At 45.0% G+C, this 20,115-nt stretch overlaps 1 protein-coding gene across 3 annotated transcripts in view; it reads left to right on the top strand.

Annotated features, from left to right (window-relative positions):
* SNTG2 (syntrophin gamma 2) overlaps positions 1 to 20,115 on the top strand; it is a 417,829-nt gene that overhangs the window by 113,945 nt on the left and 283,769 nt on the right. For all 3 annotated transcript variants that reach the window (XM_024242487.2, XM_063713807.1, XM_054548457.2), the window contains exon 2: positions 17,129 to 17,266. In XM_024242487.2, coding sequence (XP_024098255.2) covers positions 17,129 to 17,266 — 138 coding nt within the window. The remainder of the gene's footprint in view (positions 1 to 17,128; positions 17,267 to 20,115) is intronic.

The following is a 20,115-nucleotide window of genomic DNA, read 5'->3' as shown; positions in this document are numbered from 1 at the left end:
CAGATCCTCTGCACGGTGAGGACAGAAGTAGCCTCTGAGTCGGTCCTTCAGGAATCAACAGGCATTCCCCAGGTTCAGTCTGCTGTGTCAACCTGAGCTTATCCTCATTTCTGCTAAGAGATCCTATTGCCTTGCTTTCAACTGAAAATTATTTTACCGGTATCTTTTTCAAGAGTGGTCAGGCACCAGGTATGAAGTAGCTAGTGTGTCACCCAATAATCCAAGGAGGGAGAGTCACTTTCCCACAGATCCTCACATAGCAGGGCGCCCGTAACTGTGTCAGCAGGCCTTGTTTTTAAAAATGTTCTTGAAAGTTGAGGTTTGAGTAGATATAGATAGAATAAAATATTCCTCGGTTCCCTTGAGTTTTCTCCTAATGTTGGGCATTCAATAGGTTGTAGAAACATGAAGCAAATTAACACGGTTTCCACAGTCGAGATGGTAACAGTGGAATGGCAGAGCCCGGTAACCAGGGGTTACGATCTGTTATTGCAGCTGCTGGCCCTGCATCCTTCACGGCATGATATTTCCCTACAGGCATATTCTTAAAAATATGAGTGATAAAATGCTTAAGAAAATCAGAAATACATTAAAATGCAAGTAGGCAGGTGTTCTCATTTTTATAGCCATTTTATATTTTGTATTGTCACGTATTGTTGGATTTTAGCTTCAATATTAATAACAAAAGCTCTTTTGACAGTTGCTTAAAAATCCATTACATTTCATCTTAAATTCGTATGCTGAAAGCACTGAAGAAACACACAGCACAGAAGTTTCGTGATTTTATTTTATATATTCAGAATGGCATAAAGATAGCAATAATCAATCTTCTCTAACCGGCTTGTGATGTACTATGTTTACAGTAATTAAAAAGGACATTCAGCTTTCTAATCATTCAGATAAATGTCACTTATGCGCCAGCTGTTTGTCACTGTGTCTTTGCCGTGGTAGGGCCATACTCATTCACTGGAAATGCCAGTTTTTACCTCGAGGCTGCTTAGAACAAAGCTTAAAAGGCTGAGTAAAAATGTGCATTTGAAAGATGGAATTTGTAATAACATCTCTCAAACACGTGTCAGTGTCATTAGCTCTGTTTCCAGTCACAATGAGGAATGTGTTATACATGGTTTATGATGGAAGGTGTTTATTATCCCGAGTCATAAACAACAAGTCTATGTTTTGGACTTATCCCTGATATTTTATAAGATGCTAAGCACCTTAACACAAAAGTAATGTCTTAAAGATTCATCCTGCAAGACTGTGCTGCTTTGTTCTGAGCTGAACTCAGGCAAATATGCCAAAATATATGATATGGGGCATTAAAATTGTCCAGGCCTCTCTTATATAAATGAAAAAAATTCTTGTATAAATGAAAAAAAAAAAAACTCTTGTCTTCTGATTTACATTCTGAAAGTAGTCCAACCTGTGCGTGAAACTGAACTATATTCTCATTAAAATTCTGGTCTAAAGCAATGCACGTGGATTACGGAACAGGGAAAGAAAATATCCACTGAGGCTAGGAAAACAAAAACAGGCTGGGCACAGTGGCTCATGCCTGTAATCTCAGCACTTTGGGAGGCCTAGACAGGTGGATCACAAGGTCAAGAGATCGAGATCATCCTGGCCAACATGGTGAAACCCCATCTGTACTAAAAATACAAAAATTTGCTGGGCATGATGGTGCGTGCCTGTAGTCCCAGCTACTTGGGAGGCTGAGGCAAGAGAATCGCTTGAACCCAGGAGGCAGAGGTTGCAGTGAGCCGAGATCGCGCCACTGCACTGCAGCCTGGTGACAGAGCGAGACTTCGTCTCAAAAAAAAATAAAAAAGAAAACAAAACAAAAAAACAATCCTGGAAAGCTGTCTAGTTGATAACTCAGCTCAAGAGATGTCCCTGGGAACTCTGGGCCCCTTCAGCACCTCACCCAGGAATTCCGGGAAGCCCCCTCCTCACCGCCCAGGTTCCCTGGACGCTCGTTCCCACAGCCACTGTTTCTCCCTCCAAGTCATTTCAGAACCCCCAGCCCCCTGCGTGTTTCTGCAGTGACGTCAGTGTGCAGGGGGATGGAGTAAAGCCAGTCGCCACCTTGGAGCTTTTTGTGAGACCATCAGTGCCAGTGAAGTGATGTCGGCCATTTCTGCCAGTCAGTCTGAGGGGCGGGGGGTGGGGCAAGAGGACAGGAGAGCAGGGCAGGAGTTGCCCTGAGCCCACCAGAGACCCCACCTGACTCTGAGCCTGTCCTTTGCTCTCTCTTATTTTATCTCGACAACAGTTTTGACAGGTAGATGAGACATTGCAATTGATAACATTGCAGCTCTTCAGCAAATGGATGTGGGCTCACATTCAGATGCCATCGTGTCACCCAAGTTGTGGAACTTCTTGAAGCTTTTGTTTACTCCTCTGTAAAATGAGGATGTTTAGGAAAACCTTACTCATTAGCCGTTGATGAGGGTTAAATGGAATAATGCTCATGAGCTTCTTAGCAGAGTTTCCGACATAATATATGCTATTCATATTATTTTTAATGTTAATATTGTTTCAATGTTTGCCTCACTTTCCACAAGAGGGAACTCCGGCTCACAAAAGCTAAATATCTTACTTATATGCAGCAGATTAGAAAGTGACATAGCAGGGATTTATATTCTAGTCTCTCTAAAGCCAAAATTAATTCATAAAATCAAATCTATCTTGCCTCACAATAGCCACACGTTGAGAGTTATATTCATGTTTAAGGTCCGGAAAAGAAGCTTCTTATCAGCTCTGTTGTGTCTCTACTGTATTTTACTGCAGTATTTTCTGCAACAAGCAGGTGAACCCTGATGAGGGTGTGCAGTGCTTGCTGCTGGTGGAGTCTGTAGTGATGGTATTTTACTGTGGTATTTTATACTGCAGCAAGCACGTGAACCTTGATGAGGGTGTGCAGTGCCTGCTGCTGGTGGAGTCTGTAGTGACTGTATTTACTGTGGTATTTTATACTGCAGCAAGCATGTGATCCCTGATGAGGGTGTGCAGTGCCTGCTGCTGGTGAACTGGCTTGTGTCCTGCCTGTATGTGCATTTAACAAATGACATTTTGTGTCACTGGGGGGTGGCCACACAACGCGTTGGCAATGCTGGGGGGTGGCCACTCTCGATGCGTCGGCAATACTGGGGGGCGGCCACACTCGACGCGGGCAGTGGGACTGCTGCCCTGATGCGCGTCCTGGGTTGGCAACACCATGGGGCGGTCACACTTGACGCGGGCAGTGGGACTGGTGCAGAGGACACAGAAGCCTCGAGTAGGGGACGCCCCTGGACGCTATTGTATGGCTTTTTCTGTGGCCGATTTCAATTTTCATCCTTTCTCTGCAGTTAATCACAGCCACAAGTGTAACTGCTCTCGGTGGGTTCTGTGAGTACTTCGGTGAATCAATGAAAGTCCCGAATGTGAAGTTAGTGTTGGAAGTGAGGGTTGTCTTGTGTGGACACAGCTCTTGCAGTCGGGACCAAAAGTCTTAGTGGGGTGGTCTGGGGGCCAAGCCCTTGACCTTGTGTTCTGGCCAAGTCCACACAGGATGCTTCACCACAATACAAGGACACAATTGAGGGGCCAGGGACGTTGCTAAGTAGCATCTGGGAGAAACGGCGGAATGTGGGTATAGCAAAGACCCCAGGGCTTGGCTGGACCCTCGGAGCACATGGAGCTGGTGGGGCTGCTGCTAAGCTGGGGCTGAGAGAGAAGGCAGATGTGGGGTGGGCTGTTTTATGATGTTCAGCTGTTACTGTCAGCGAATCTGGGCAATAGCAGGAGGTTTTAAGAACAGAAGTGACATAATATGACTTAGCACTTTGGAAAAAGATCACAGATACCTTTGTTGAAGGCTGAGGTAGGAGCAGGAAGATTTTATGGGGCTTTCTCTTTATGCAGCTGAGAGGTGACTGGTGCAGGTCAGCGTGGCAGCGGTAGGGGAAATCGGGGTGTGTTTTAGTGGTGAAGCGGGCAGAATGTCATTGTGGATCGGATGTGTGTTGTGAGAGACACAAGGATTTCTCTGAGGTTTTCACCTGAGCAACTAGATGGGTGGAGTCACCCTCAGTTGGGATGAGGAAGGGCAAGGATGGGGCAGGTTTGAGGAAGAAGATACAGGAGTTTTGTGGGGACCACATGGAGTATGAGATGTGTGTTGAGGAGGCGGCTGGGTGCAAATATCTGGCACTTCAGAGGGAGATCCTTGCTTGAGATGTGGATTTGGAATTAATTGGCATGTACATGGAGGAGGAGGTCACAGAGGGGATGGATTTAAATCCAGAGAAAAGGGCCACGTTCTGCACCATAAAGTGTCCTAACAGCAGGCATCAGACGTGGAGGCGTCACCCCAGGAGCCTGCGAGGTGACCAGTGAGCTGGGAGGGGCAGCAGTGCTGTCCTGGGAGCCCCGGAGGGAGGGAGGGAGGGTGGCAGAGGCCATGGGCTGAAAGTCAGGGGGCAGACACTGGTGCCCACTGCAGGGCCTAACAGCACAGGGACTGTCAGCCCCTTGGAAAGAGCAGCTTGGATTCAGCAGTGGGGGCAGAGGCCTGGCGGGAGTGAGTTTGTCCAGGGAGAAGGGAGACCATGGAGCCAGGGAGTAACCTCCTCAAGGAGCTGCTCCCACAGGTGAGTAGAGAACGGGGCAGCCCCTGGTGGGGAAGCAAAGTCAAGAGAATATTTTTATACAGGAACAGAAATGCCGTGCTGTAGGATGACAGATTGATCCGGTGTGAGGTGAGCATGCTGGGGAGGTGCCTGGAGTGGTGTCCTTGAGTCGGGTTTGGCAGTGTGATCTGGTGCAGAAGGGAAGGCTCCCCTGGACAGGGTGGACCCGGACTGCCTGGACGGCCTCAGCCTGTGGGAAGGAAAACTGGGGGGCAGGTGGTGCTGTTGCAGTTGTTTTGAGTTGCCAACAATCACCCCCAGATATGACAGCGAACTTAATAAATGCCTCGTGTGTTCTGACCGGCCATTCTCCTGTCTCCCTCTCCTGGGGCCTCCCTGTTTCCTAAGATACAACAATATTGAATTTAGGCTAATTAACAAACCTATAATGGCCTCTAAGTGTTTAAGTGAAAGGAAGCGTGGCCATTGTCTCACTTCCACCTTAAAAACTAGAGAAGATCAAGCTTAGCGAGGGTGTCATGTTGAATGCTTAGATAGGCAGAGAGCTAGGCCTCTTGCAACAAACAATTAGCCAGGTGGTAAAACAAAGGACAATTCTTGACAGAAATTAAGAAGCGCTACTCCAGTGAACACACAAATGATAAGAAAGGGAAAATAGTCTTATTTGCTGATGCGGAGGAAATTTGAATGGCCAGGATAGATCAAACCAGCCACAGCATTCTCTTAGCCAGAGCTTAATCCATAGCAAGGCCCTAACTCTTCAATTCTGTGAAGGTCTAGAGAGGGGAGGAAACTTCAGAAGGAAAGTTGGAAGCTAGCGGAGGTGGGTTTATGAGGTTCAAGGAAAGAAGCCGTCTCCACAACATAAAAGTGCAAGGTGAAGCCACAAGTGCTGATGGAGAAGCTCCAGCAAGTTATTCTGAAGATCCAGCTAAGATCATTGATGAAGGTGGCCACACTCAACAATAGATTTTCCATGTAGATGAAACAGCCTTCTATTGGAAGAAGATGCCATCTAGGACTTTAATGGCTGGAGAGGAGAAGTCAGTGCCTGGCTTTGAATTTTCAAAGGACAAGCTGACTCGCTAATGGAGTTGGTGACTTTAAGTTAAAGCCAGTGATTTTCTTTTTCTTTTTCTTTTCTTTTCTTTTTTTTTTTTTTTTTTTTTACCATTCTGAAAATCCTAGGGCCCTTAAGCATAATGCTAAACCTACTCTGCCTGTGCTTTATAAATAAAACCACAAAGACTGGATGACAGCACATCTGTTGACAGTATGGTTGACTGAATATTTTTAGCACACTGTTGAGATCCCACTGAGACAAAAAGAAAAAAAAGATATCTTTCAAAATATTACTACTCGTTGACAATAGACGTGGTCACCCAAGAGCTCTGATGGAGACATACATGGAGATTGAGGCTGATTTCATGCCTGTTAACACAACATCCACTCTGCAAGTCAGGAATCAGGGTGTAGTGTTGACTTCAAGTTTTATTATTTAAGAAATACATCTCATAAAGTTATAGCCACTGTAGGGAGTGATTCCTCTGATGGATCTGGGCAAAGTAAATTGAAAACCTTCTGGAAAGGATTCACCATTCTAGATGCCACTAAGTACATTTCATGATTCATGGGAGGAGGTCAGAATATCATTAACAGGACTTTGGAAGATGGTGATTCCAGCCCTCATGGATGACTATGAGGGATGTAAGACTTCAGTGGAGCAGGTACCTGCAGATGTGGTAGAAATAGCAAGAAAACTAGAATTAGATGTAGAGCCTGCAGATGTGACTGAATTGCTGCGATCTCATTATAAAACGTTAATAGATGAGGAATTGCTTCCCGTGGATGAGCAAAGAAAATAGTTTCTTGAGGTGGAATCCACTCCTAGTGAAGATGCTGTGAATATTGCTGAAATGACAACAAAGGATCTAGAATATTCCGTGAGCTTAGTTGATGATACAGTGGCAGGGTTTAAGAGGCTTGACCTCGATTTTGAAAAAAGTTGTACTGTGTGTAAAATTCTACCAAACAGCATCAAATGCTACAGAGAAATCTTTCATGAAAGGAAGAGTTAATCTATGTGGCACACTTCAGTGTTGTCTTATTTTAAGAAATTACCACAGCCATTTCAACCTTCAGCAGCCACCATCCTGATCCATCAACCTACAACAACATCGAGGCAAGGTTCTCCACTAGCAAAATGATTACAACTCAGCCAAGGCTCAGATGATTGTTAACATTTTTGGCAATAAAGTATTTTTTTAATTAAGGTGTGCATTGTTTTATACATAATGCTATTCCACACTTAATAGACTACAGTATACTGTAAACATAACTTTTATATGCACTGGGAAACCAAAAAATTGTGTGACTTGCATTATCACAATATCCACTTGATTAGGGTGGTCTAGAACCAAACCTGTGATATCTTTGAGGTTGCTTGTTCTTCTTTCATATACTTTACATAGGAAAGTAGTCATTTAAGTAGATGTAATAAAATTATATCCAATGTTCCCTATTATTGAACATTAAGACCTTTTTCCCTTAAATGTTTTTGGCTGTTGAAATTATAAATTTATGTAATTGATTTTTTGGTTAGGGTGAGGTTGCATGATGAAAACTTTGCGTTCTTTTCATTAACAAAAAGTTAAATGGTTATATGTTAAAAGCATGTCTCAGTATTTAATATGCCTATTTTGTAGAAAGAGGGAATTTTAAAAAGATATTTTTCCTGAGAAAATTTTTAATGGTGTTTATGAAACATATTTTTCTTTAGCTCATATGAGACTGGTGAACCTTAATTTTGACAAGATAAAGATGTTGGATGGACTCCCAATGTTGATACGTGGGTTCAAAAGGAAACCGCCCAGATAGGTTCCCAGGCTCAGTAAGCGGCTGGTGTTTGAGCATAGCCAGGTGGAAAGGACCAGGGTGAAGACACGGGGAGGACTCTGGTCTCCGGCCTTGCTGCCTCCCAGCAGCTGCAATGTAGCCCCTCTGTGCATGTGTGACCCTCGTCTGCCCGGGGGAATGCTCAGACATGCCCTGCTCAGGAGTAGGAACACCGCCAAGTAGCCCTTTTCAGGCTGTGAATCACTGTGACCTCCTTAGCTGAGATGATGCGTTTCTCCCTTGACATTCTTTTTGATCTAAATCTACTAAGGTAAGCCTGCTAAAGGGAGCACACTCCTGGGAAACTGGAAGGAAGGAAGTGATGTGGTTGAGTGCGCAGTTTTCAGGAATATTTATAAAATCTTAATTAAAACAGAATAAACAGTGGTCTTTACATTGAGGGAGAATTTTCCTAAGTTTTGAGAAATTTGATAAAGGTATTGTTAAGTAATCAGCATTTCAATTCTATAAAAATGAAAAGATAAGACTATTTTGTAATTTGTTGCATTTTACCTGATGAATTTAATTCATTCACCCCTAAGATTCAAAGCTTACTCTGTATCTGACATTAGACATACCTCCTACAATTTATACACCTTATAACTTTCTCTGGAAATGTTGGCCTAGGAGTAAACAAAGTATTAAATTGTAAAGCAACTCAAGGGAAATTATCAAATGTTGAATTAGCAGAACCTAAAAATGTAATGACTATAATAGGCTCAAGTTATTTTTTAAACAAGTCTATGTTAAGTAATAATATCCTAAGAGAAACAGTAATATTTAGGAATGTATCCATTTGATTCATATGGCACTGTGAAGTTTTTGAATCAGTTTTATGTGTGTAATCTAATTTAATTTTTATATTATTTCATTGCGATGTTGGTCCAAGAATCAGATTTTATCATTTTAAGTAAAAAATCCATAAAATAATCATGGAATCATATATGACTATACAGAATGGACCATAGAGATCCAATATTCTCATCATTATAGGTGCCAAGAATAATTGCACATAAAAGAGTAATAACTTAGCCAAAGTCACATAACTAAGAAAAATGGATCAGATGAGGGTTGGAGTATAATTAAACAGACGCATGTGGGCATGTTTTTAAGTGGAGAAGTGCTCACTGAGTCCCCAGCCTGTCCTAGGCACTGTTGGCCTCTTGGGATGCAAAGTGAGTGGGGACGACCTGAGTGGCAGCTCCTACGTCCTTCGCGGCCATCACACGTTGCAGGGCTGAGCTGTGACCACCAGCAAGTCTCAGCCAAAGACCCTGCTTTTATGGGGACTTCATTTTATGTCTCTAAACTTCAAACTCTTAACTTTGATGGGCAGAATATTATCCACTTTTCCAATGGAAAATGTTTGTCATTGTTCACTGAAAGAAAATGAATGTTCAGGTTTCTGCTTTCATTTAACCTTGGGGCAGCTGTCATTGTTTCCGTGTAGATCTTAGTGGGACGCTGACTGATTGGCGTTCGTTTTTCTTCTTATCTGAATTGTTTTGGTTTGTATCTAAAACTAGGAGTGTGGATTTTCCTCACTCAAATGACATTTGCTGATAGATTACTCGTTGATGTCTTGATTCTTTCTGTTTGTTTGATATGCTGCTGGATTAAGAGAGTTTATTTTTCTTTCTTGTGCCAAAAAATGGTTTCTTTTTTTTACTAACATGAAAATATCCATAAAGATAACCTGCCAGAAAAATGACTGAATTATATTGGACCACTGCTGTTCTGTGACAGGTTCTCTGTTAGGAACTTTCACAAATACTGTCTCATTTACCCATTCGCGTGTCTGAGTAAAGTTGCAATTATCCGCTTTTACAGATCAGGAAGCAGAGGCTCAGAGCAGCGGGCCGACTGCACGCCTTTGTTTAGGCAGCATGTGGCAGACGTCGTCGGACGCGTCTGTGGCTCACTCCACCTCCTCCAGGGGCTCATGTTCTACATATGACTAAAGTCACTGGTCACGCAAAAATCTTCAATGCCAGTTATACCGCCAGTATACAGACGTATATCCACACAATCTTTAATCTTTGGTAGACCCAGCTGACCAAGTCAAAAGGCTCAGTCTTGTTTAGAATTCTTGATAACCAAGCACTTCTTACAGCTCCGTCAGCTGTTAACTTCTAAAAACTGGGCTAAATTGGAAGTCTGTTCCTTCCTTCCACCCTGTATGGCCCAGTATCTTATGTGGTTAGTTTCTCCTCCCTGTGCCTCTTCCTGGCTCTTTACGCTTCTTTCAGCACCTGCTATGCATTCACTAATTCTCTCAGTGTCAACAATTCAGGGAAGGAAATATACTTACTTCTGGATAAACAAGGGGCAATGCTTTATAACAACTTGCATACATTTTTATCACACTTTGAATCTATAGAATAGCAATAATTATTTGGTGAGTGTTATGCTGTGTGATACTTTATGTCAAGTATGTTCTGTTTTAGAATAGCCTTCTCTGTTTGAATCTGCTAGAAAGCATCAGTGTGCTACGCTTCAACGAAGACATACGTGAATGATCTCAGCAGAGATGCACTCAGCTGCATAAATAAATTAAAAAGCAGTAAAATAGCTAAATTTAGTATTTATGATTTTTCTAAATTATTAAGAAACTTACCTTAAATTTTATGAAGGTAAATCAACTTTAGCAACACAAATCAGGACTTAATAAAAAAGTTGACCTTCATAGATTTAAATAATAATAAATGATGCATTTTCATAATTTTAAAATTGTAAACATTTGCATAAATTATTAATGTTTTGAAACCCTATTCTTCTAAGTCTTCTCCATGCTATATTTACATGTATGTATGTACATGCTATATTTACATGTATGTACGTACATAATTCTTAATATATTAGTTACTATCATACTCTTCTGCTTTTCACACATGCTTGTTATTTTTGGACTCCTTATCAACAGATGCTGAACTAAATATTTTTAGCAGCTTCTCAGTATCACCTGTAAATCATAATGACTTTAAATGTGAAAGGTGTGAAATGGACACCTTGCCCACCACTCTCAGTGCCAAGTCTGATTGTATGTTTAGGATGAATTCTTGGAAGTAAAACTGCCACATTAAAACCTAGGCGTAGTCAACGTTCACATCTGTTTCTGAGCGTTTTCTGGGAACATTGTGTGCATTCACATACACCTGCCAACACCATATGGACGTCCATGTCCGCACGTCTTTGCTGATGTGCGGTGTTGCTATTCATTGTAAACATTTACCTGCCTGGTAGTTTAAAAATCTTAATGTTGTAGTGACTATGATTTTTTGGTTGCTAGTGAGGTTGCATGTATTTTCACATTTATAATTCATTTTCTTTTATTCCTCCTTTGGGGAATTACTTTTATATTCCTTGCTCAATTTTAACAGGAAGCTCATGTTTCCTCATGTGAGGCTCTATGAACCCAGGGTCTGCGGCATGCATTTATTTTTGAATATGGTATTTTTGTTATAGAAAGGTTTTTTATTTCTGTATAATGAATCCTTTACTCAAGAACTTCTGGCTTTTGAGTCACCAATATGCTTACACACATCCCCGCACACAAACACACACACACACTGACATTTCCTTCACAGGTTTTTATTTTGTTTTTCTTCATCCCTATGACTGTTGATCTCTCTGGAACTTACTTTGTGAAATGAGGCATATGAGACCCATGCTTACAGTTATCAAAGCATTACTACATTAAGCAGTAGTCTTAAGATCTTTCTTGTAGGAACTTTTTTTTTTCTCCAGGGATGTCATACACCCCACATGTACCCGAGACCTCCTGGTGCTGACGCGGGTTCACGGCCCTCACTGTTTTGCAGCTGCTGTGACATTGCAGTTGATTTTATGTTTTCATGTCTCTGTGTAGCAGGTCCTCTTCTCTGCAGCTGTCTTATTTCATTAAGCATATTGTTAGAACTGTAAGGCTACATTTCAAAGTTGTCTGTACTGGGTTTTTATTGGAATTGCATGGATAAAGTTACAAGGGTGAAAGTAGGCTTCCTGTGGCATTCTGTTTGAGAACTGTCTGGTGCCCCTAGGATATGCCAGGCTGGGCTGTAGGAACTGGTCCCCCTGAAGTGGGGAAGGTAGAGAGGACTCTTCCATCATGGAACTCACGCTGTGTTGTCAAGCGGCACATGGGTTCTGAGAAGTTCCAGGGAGAAAGATAAAGCTGGGAAGAGGTATGAAGAGCAGTGGGGATGGCGGAGTTCCAATTTTAACTGGTCGGTTAGGGAAGCTGCCAGGAGGGGACTCTCAGCCCAGACCCCAGGAGATGAGGATGCCAGGGAGAGGAGTGGGCGGGGCAGGTGGATGGACCCCAGGCAGATATGGCAGGATTGCAGGACAGCTGGGCAGGGCAGGTGGACAGACCCCAGGCAGGCATGGCGGGGCTGCAGGACAGCTGGGCAGGGCAGGTGGACGGACCCCAGGCAGGCATGGAGGGGCTGCAGGACAGCTGGGCAGGGCAGGTGGACGGACCCCAGGCAGGCATGGAGGGGCTGCAGGACAGCTGGACGGGGGACAGGGAGAGACTGCAGGTGCTGGCCTTGCGGGCCATCGCCGGACACTGGCTTGTCCTTTGAGAAATGGCAAACTCTGGGGAGATTTTGTTCAGAGAAATGGCATTACCTGAACCATATTTTAACAGGGCCACCCAGCTGTGACTTTAAGAATACACTGAACTGGGACAAGGCTGGAAAGAGGGAGGTCTTTTATGAGGCCAGTAAAGCAGCTTTGAAGGCAACTGAACCCCGTGACCCTAGGCAGAGGGGGAGACATTTCAGGGGATTTGCTGGTGAGCTGGACACTGAGGATCAGGACGGAGGAAGGTCACAGGAGCTGAGGAGCTTCAACGGAGACACCAGGGTGATGCCATTGCCACCTGCTGGGATGGGGATCGTTGGATGAGAAGGGATTTTGCTTTTGTTTTTAAATATTTTTATTTGTTTTGAATGGGAAAGACTTGAAATTTACTTTTGAAGAAGTTGAGTTGGAATAACTATTTTATTTCCAAGAAATGTGCCAAGGAAATGTATTCAATTAGCTCATTAAATACCCAGAATTGCTTACGCAGTGGGAAATGTGGGCCTTGGAGAAGGCAGGACCTGGCGAAACCCGCGTCCCCTCTCCCTGCCTTTATTCCTCCTGGTGAGTGACCTGCTCTTATCTCAGCACCTCCGTGCCCAGGCTGTCCACAGAGGTTTTCCTGGAGGGCTACAGGTGATGTCTCCAGGGCACAGGAACGGGCACAGAAAGCAGTGTCTGGAGGGCATATTACCACATATTACGGCAAATAATTTTCTTTGGCAAACTAAGGCCAATTTGACATAACGTGCGTTATTATAGAAGAAAGTGATTAGCATAAATTGCAACTTTGATTTGGAATGCCTAATTACCTCTAATTTGGTTGTGTTCCTGACTTTAGTTTTTTAACATTTTGAGCAGAAGTTAGGTTTATTTCAGATAGCATCATCTGGTTCGCACGGCGTAATAAAGCAACAGATGATTCATTAGAGGTCTTTGTTGAATCTTATTTGCTTTCCTTAGCTAGCATTTAAAATTTCATATATTTAAAATATTATGGTTTATTTGTTAAAGCTCGGCACACCCTTCCTGTGTCCTCGGTCATGAAAACTGTTCTCTGTGGACATCAAGTTCAGTGTTTTCCATTCCTAGATCCCTGGGTTGCAGGCAATGTCCTCACCGGGACAATTAACCAGTAGCAATGGTGAGCAGTCAGCGTGATGAATTAGTTGGAAGTTAATATCCTACGTGAGTGTGGACTTTCCATCCAGATATGACATTGATCAGTATTGCATCTTTCTGAGGTGGACTAAAAACTGTTCTTGTCCTGAATAATGAGAGCAGAGCAAGCCCTTCCTCCGAAGGCGGCTGTACTGCCTGAGCTTCTCTGGGAGTGGCCCACTGCTCACTGTGGCCGCTGCTCACCACGCATCTGCCACTCGGGGTCTCTGCACCCTGTTCCAGGTCCTGCTCCTTATTAGTGCCGCCCCTGAGGTCCTCCGCAAGAGCCCCACGGGTCCCCCATGGCGGTGGCGAGGGGGACCTGTCCTGGGCAATGGTGTGGCTGTGGGAGAAGCAATGGCTTAGTGAAAGTCTGCAGCAAGAATGTGCTCAGATGCATCGGTCACTGGGGGATCTGGAGAAATCAGGCTAGCCAGAGCTCCCATTGCCAGGGACATTCCTAGGTCATCATGGAGAAAGCCTGTTTAGCAGGCTGATACGGCCTCTGTATGCACTCAGAGTGAGCGCGTCCTTCCAGACACTGCCTGTGACTTATTTTTATAGGAATTTGACTTTGAGTTTTGGGTTCCAACTTTACAATTCCAGGCTTGGTCTGTATCAGCTAAAACTTTTTATTCCTGTCCTGACCTCAGCATATTGATACACTTGCTCTTCTGTGGTGTGTATGTGCCTATGTGTATGTGTGTGTATGCATTTGTGTGTGTCTGTGTGCCTGTGTTTGTGTCTGGTGTGTGCATGCATCCCTGTATGTGTGTGCATGAGTTTTTGTGTGCATGTGTGGAGGCATGCATGTGGGCCATGTGTGTTGCATATGTGTGTGTGTGTCTGTGTGCCTGTGTTTGTGTCTGGTGTGTGCATGCATCCCTGTATGTGTGTGCATGAGTTTTTGTGCATGTGTGGAGGCATGTATGTGGGCCATGTGTGTTGCATGTGTGTGTGTGTCTGTGTGCCTGTGTTTGTGTCTGGTGTGTGCATGCATCCCTGTATGTGTGTGCATGAGTTTTTGTGTGCACGTGTGGAGGCATGCATGTGGGCCAGGTGTGTTGCATGCAGGTGTGTGTGCAGGTGGTTTCTAGGATGTGGGAGGGGAGGTTGGAAGGTGGAAGAGGCACGGCTGCTTCCTGGGTGGTGGCATGAGAAAGGTCTGGATGCTATAAAAGCAGCAGGTGTTTGTGTTTTGGGGTGGCCTAGGTCAACAATCAAGGAAATGCTTCTGAGCTCCATTCTGCAGGAATAATTACCAAGAACCCTGGTGGCCCTTCCTTTTCTCAGAGCCTGAGAGCTGTCAGTCATAGTAACTGGCAGGGAGCATGAGAACCATGGCCCCAGGAGAAGCATGGAGAGAGACTGGGACCTGGGGCCTCTCCCAAGCCTCAGGGCCCTTCTCCTTTATGGCAAACAGGACCACTTTCTGGCTTCCACGGGCCACGGCATCCTGAGGAAGCCCCATCGCTCAGCTCCTCCCATTGTCAAGCCCACACACTTGGGCCAGGGGCTCAGTGCTTGCTGCCCTGTGGCGGAGCTGGCTCTGCTTCCCTCTGTGTGCAGCGGAGTGGGGGATGCCCACCTGTCATCAGCGCCCTTGTGTGAGAGTAAATGCGGGAGGCAATGGTGAGATATCCTCACAGGTGTGGTGAGAATGCACATCAAAGTGAGGCAGGGAGCTGCAGGCACTTACATTTCATCCTGTTTCACGCTGGTTAGCTAGAATTTTATTTTCCCAATCGCATGTTCACTTATAAGAGTTACACGTTACACAGACTCATGGGGAAAATACTGAGGAGGGTCTTCCTGCCCTTAGGGACACATCTACATTTCTTCATCTCTCCAGTGAGCTCAGCCCTCGGTCAGGCAAGGCCAGCGGTCAAGCTGCAGAGGGCCAGGGGGCCTGGGTCCAGCCACACCCCATGCACCCAGGACACAGCCAGGGCCTCCTTCCCGGCTGCCCTTGGTGCCTCCACAGGCACTGCCCCTTACAGAGAGCTGGTGGATCCACAGACATCCTGTGAGCTCCCAGAGCCGCGGCAGCACTCCCAGTTCCAGCACCCACCCGGTCTGGCAGTCTCACCCGTGTACAGCCCCCCGGGGTCAGCGAAGTGGGTGGGAGCACACAGCGCCCACAGGGATGGGAAGAAACCATTAGAGTTCCCATTGGGTACAGTTTTACTTATGCTGGGTGAGGTGTGGATTTCAGTGGCCGGTCCCTGGGCTGCCAGCCAGATGGTCACGTGTGACAGTGTGTGTGAGCACAGTCCTGCATGTGTGGTTGTTAAATTAACAGATGCAATGCAGTGGGGCACACACTCTTTTTTGTGCTGTGTTGAGTGATTGAAAGCAAGAGGAAACCACTCGGAACCCTCCCGAAACTCTCCTGTGCATGGTGATCAGCTAAGGATGTTGGGAGGAGCAGATTCTGGCTTGGTTGACAGCTCCCCTCGGCGAGGGTCTGTGGTTCCCATGAGTGCTGAGGAGGCCTCCACTGTCGAAACAAGCCCAACAAGCCCTTCCTACTGCACGGTACTACTTAATGGAGGCATTTAATAAGCTGGTTTTTTAAATCTTTTTGCTATTTGATGAGCTGGTTTTTCAAATCCTTTTGCTATTTGATGAGCTGGTTTTTTAAATCCTTTTGCTCAGCCTGGATCTTACCTGATGAACTCCAGATCTCTGGGGCAGATGCAGGCGCTGGGGCTCCTTGGACCCCCTGTTTGGTTCTCACAGCAGCTGAGTTGTGGAGCTGCAGGGTCCTATGTGGCCACAGCCTCATCCTTCACACGTGAGGACCTCCCTGTCCGTGGGCCAGGCTCTGCCCTCATGTATGGCTCTGAATGTGAAGGTTGATTAGCAATGGGGCTCTAGGCAGAGAGGATGGTGGGGTCTCAGCCCTCCTCGCTGGGCCACTGGCCTCCAGCTGTGCCCGTCCCCCTCCCCCTCCCCCGCCACGTGGCATGAGGACCAAGTGCCCTGGCTCCCGCCCCCGCTCGTGCACTCCAGAGGCTGGGTCCTGACAAGGCACTGGGCATGCGGCCGGGCATAACTGCTGTCCTGTGGGATGCCCAAGCCCTGTGCCTGACCAGCGGCCTGCTCTGGAGCCCCCAGGGTGGCTTTCCCTGACTCTCCCTGAGGAGGAGGCGGCGTTTCTAATGATCCAAAGGTGTCTTTCTGAACTGTGCTTCCTTCATCTGCTGACAAAGCTGATAGATTTATCTTCTTTGACTAATTAAACTTCCCTTCTGATCAATACTTCCTAGCAGTTCCACATTGTGTTGCTTGCTGTCCAGGAACAACAGGCCTGGCCCGTTCCCCAGCTCCCAAGACACAGCAGCAGCCCCTGCAGGAGCTTGGGCCACGCCCGCCTGCTCCCTTCTGAGAGGGCCGCTTCCTCCTCGGCTGTGGTTATTTCCAATGTGTTCCTTTCCTACTCCAGGCCAGCAAACCTTCATACAGATATTTTATGAATCTTAAAAACTATCATTTTTATTCAAATAACTTTAGTTAAACTAAAAATATATATATTTTTTGGAAGTGGGAAAAATTATTAAAATACTATAAAACTTTACAAGTTAAAAAAATGCGTGGCTAATTTTCTTTTAAAAACATGCCGTATATAAATGCTACAAAAACTGCTCAGGAACAATTATTCAACATTTTATTATTTTTTTTGCATAAATGAATCAAATCCTTATCAGTCGAGCACAGATCTCCTGTGCACACGTGAGCACTACACGTGCATTTTAGGATTGTCTTGAGCAGGAGGCATCCGTCACCTATCCCCACCCCTGGCTCCTGCCCTCACACCATTTTTTTGTGTTTCCACTTTGTCCCTACAGACAAAAACCGCTATTGCTCTGTTGTATGATGAAGAGTCCGAAAATGCCTATGACATCCGGCTGAAGCTGACGAAAGAGGTGCTGACAATTCAGAAACAAGATGTTGTCTGTGTGGGCAGAAGCCACCAGAGCAGGAATGTAAGTGCTGCCACTTCAGGGAAGTCTCAGAGTGTTTCGGATGAGCCCCATGAACGGTCTTTGAAAAGTGTGGTTCAAGAATGATTGCTGAGCAAAAGCTGCTACTCGTTATTTAAATATCCCCAACTACTGGCTTTGACTGTGTCACAAAATAAAATACAATTTTTAAGGTTGTATTATTTACTCTCTCCCTGACTTTCTTATTTGCCAATACATTTTCCATGTAAAGCTTTATGTAAAAAATAGCCCCAATCCTGGCATGTGCCTGTAATCCCAGCTACTCGGAAGTCTGAGGCAGGATAATCCCTTGAACCCGGGAGGTGGAGGTTTCAGTGAGCCGAGATCGCACCACTGCGCTCCAGCCTGGGCAATAGAGCGAGACTCCAACTCAAAAAAAAAAAAAAAAAGGAAAAGAAATAGCCCCAAATGCCACCATGTGAGATGTGGAATGTTTTCAGTGTGTTTTTGAAATTATTCCAAAAACCATTTCCATTCCTACGTTCTAGGCTGGCCCTTTCTGGAGGCACAGGCTTAGGAGACCCTGTGTTTATTTGGTTTTCTGAGTCCTCCTGCCTTTACCTTGGAAATAAAATGAAAGGGGCGTTTGCCCCCTTACTCGCAATCCTGTGATCAGAGTTTCTGAAAGAGGTGCAGATGTTATTTATGATGGGTTTCCCAAGAAGGTCCACAAAGATCCCACCGTAAACCGTTCTGGTGTAGATGTGTATTGTGTACAAGTGGCTCCTGTGAGCATCCTGGCTCACACCTTCAGTTTGGAGCCCCTCCTTCTGTGGCTGGCACCCGGTCTGCCCTCCTGCTCCCCGACATGTCCCCTGTGGCTCAAGGAGACGAAGGCTGTGGGATGGGGGCAGGGTCCCCCTTTCGGTTGCTCTTCCCTGGAACCCCAGCCCCAGCACCACATCCCACCACATGCCCTCTTCGTTCTGGCTCCAGGACTGCACCTGTTTTGGTCTGTTTGCGTTGCTGTAACAAAATCCCTAAGCTGGGTAATTTACAAAGAACAGAAATGCATTGCTCACAGTTCTGGAGGCTCAGAGCACAGGATCAAGGTGCCCTCAGGCTGGGTGGTCTGGTGAGGGTCTGCCCTCTTTCCAGACAGCTCCTTGAATGCTGCATCCTCCAGAGAGGACGATCACTGTGTCCTTGCGTGGCAGGAGGAGGAAGGGGTGAGAGCTCTCCGCCAAGCTTTTGTGCGAGGGCACCTGACCCCATTCGTGAGCTCACAGCCCTCATGGATCAGTCACCTCCCACAGCCCACACTCTGGCACCACTGCCCTGGGTAGTCACAGCCCCCATGGTTCAGTCACCTCCCACAGCCCACACCCCGGCACCAGTGCCCTGGGTAGTAAGTTTCCACGTGAGCTTTGGAGGAGACACAGACCTTCCAACCACGGCCTCTGCATTCCAGAGGCCACTGTCAGTCTTCATGGGCTCATACAAGATTCCCACAACCCTGAGGCTTTTTTTCCCTGAAATGTAGATAAATCTCATGTCTGCTTTTATGTCGTCTAATCACTAACCATTATTTTTTTCCTCCACTTGTTCTAAATACCTAATAAGAGTGGGCTTGAGCAAAGAAAAAATCAAGGAAGGTTTTGTAATCATTTTAAACTTGCCCTGCTTAATAGAGATTTTTAACTATAGAAAATGTCAAAGTAAGAACAGTAAATGTTTTTATGCTGTATTGGCTAGAAAAAAATAAATTACATTTTAAAAGTCTGTAGCATCACGTTATCTACCAAAAGTTAGGTTATTGGTGAAAATGAGAGACTCCTTAAGAAAAATGGGCCTATCCTCATACATATAGACTTATGCATACAATTTTAGGTGAACTGTTGACTCCAAACCTCTGGTTACATTTGTATTCTCACCTGCACATTGGAGAAGACAACATTAATGGACAGATGTGTGTTTTGTTTTCTTGAACCTGCTGAAAATAGAACCACATTATCCGTTAATGATAGATGACCATAAAACAAAAAAGAGCAAAAGTAGCTTTACCTTTAACAAAGCCAACAGGTCTCTAAATTCTGCCCATGTGTCCTGCAGTGCAGAATCTGAATTGATGTATTATTTTACTTCCTATTCCTTTATAGTGACATGAAGTGTGGTTGTTCAAGGATCTCAGGATTCTGTCTCCCAGAGACAGTGTGGTCTTTCAGGAGGGGAGAGCTGGCTTCCTCTTACCTTTCAGAATTTCCATTTAGATTGCTTTTTTTAAATAATTGTCATTGTGCATTAGATGTTCTTTTAATTTATAAGTCCATGTTGGTACTTTGAATTAATGTGGTAAGATGCTGTATATTATACTTGTTATGTTAGGTCATGGTAGATTTGCAGTTGGAAAGTATTTTAGAAAATTTCACATCTTCATTTTACTATTTAGGAAATTAAGATTCAGGAAGAAGAAGGTATGCGTCTAATATTACAAAGTTACCCACAGAGTTAAGACAGCAATGGGCACAGCTCTGCTAATTTATAATCTAAGGGATGCTCTCTGATAAATTGGTGAAGACCACACGAGAAACAACCGCAAGCAGCACCAACACAAGCAGTGTTGGGTGACTATTAAAATAGTGTGAGTTTAGAGAGGGCTTCAATCACAGAAACTGGTGTTAGGTGATTTCACCTGTGCATCAGGGGACAGCCCAGGGGCTGAGCCAGAGAGGTGGACACGGGCTCGCTCTCTCGCTCTCTCTGTCTCTCTCTCTCCTGCATAGAAGCAGAAAGTCCAAAAAGTCACATCTTCCGTGAGTGAACTTGAAAAACAATCTGTCCCTTAGAAAAAGCGCAGTCAGAACACTCACCTGGAAGAGAGACAAAGACAC

This window comes from Pongo abelii, chromosome 12 (assembly GCF_028885655.2).
Source record: "Pongo abelii isolate AG06213 chromosome 12, NHGRI_mPonAbe1-v2.0_pri, whole genome shotgun sequence".
Classification (NCBI taxonomy): Eukaryota; Metazoa; Chordata; class Mammalia; order Primates; family Hominidae; genus Pongo; species Pongo abelii.
Note: the sequence above shows the minus strand (reverse complement) of the source record. Positions and strands in the feature narration are given on the sequence as shown.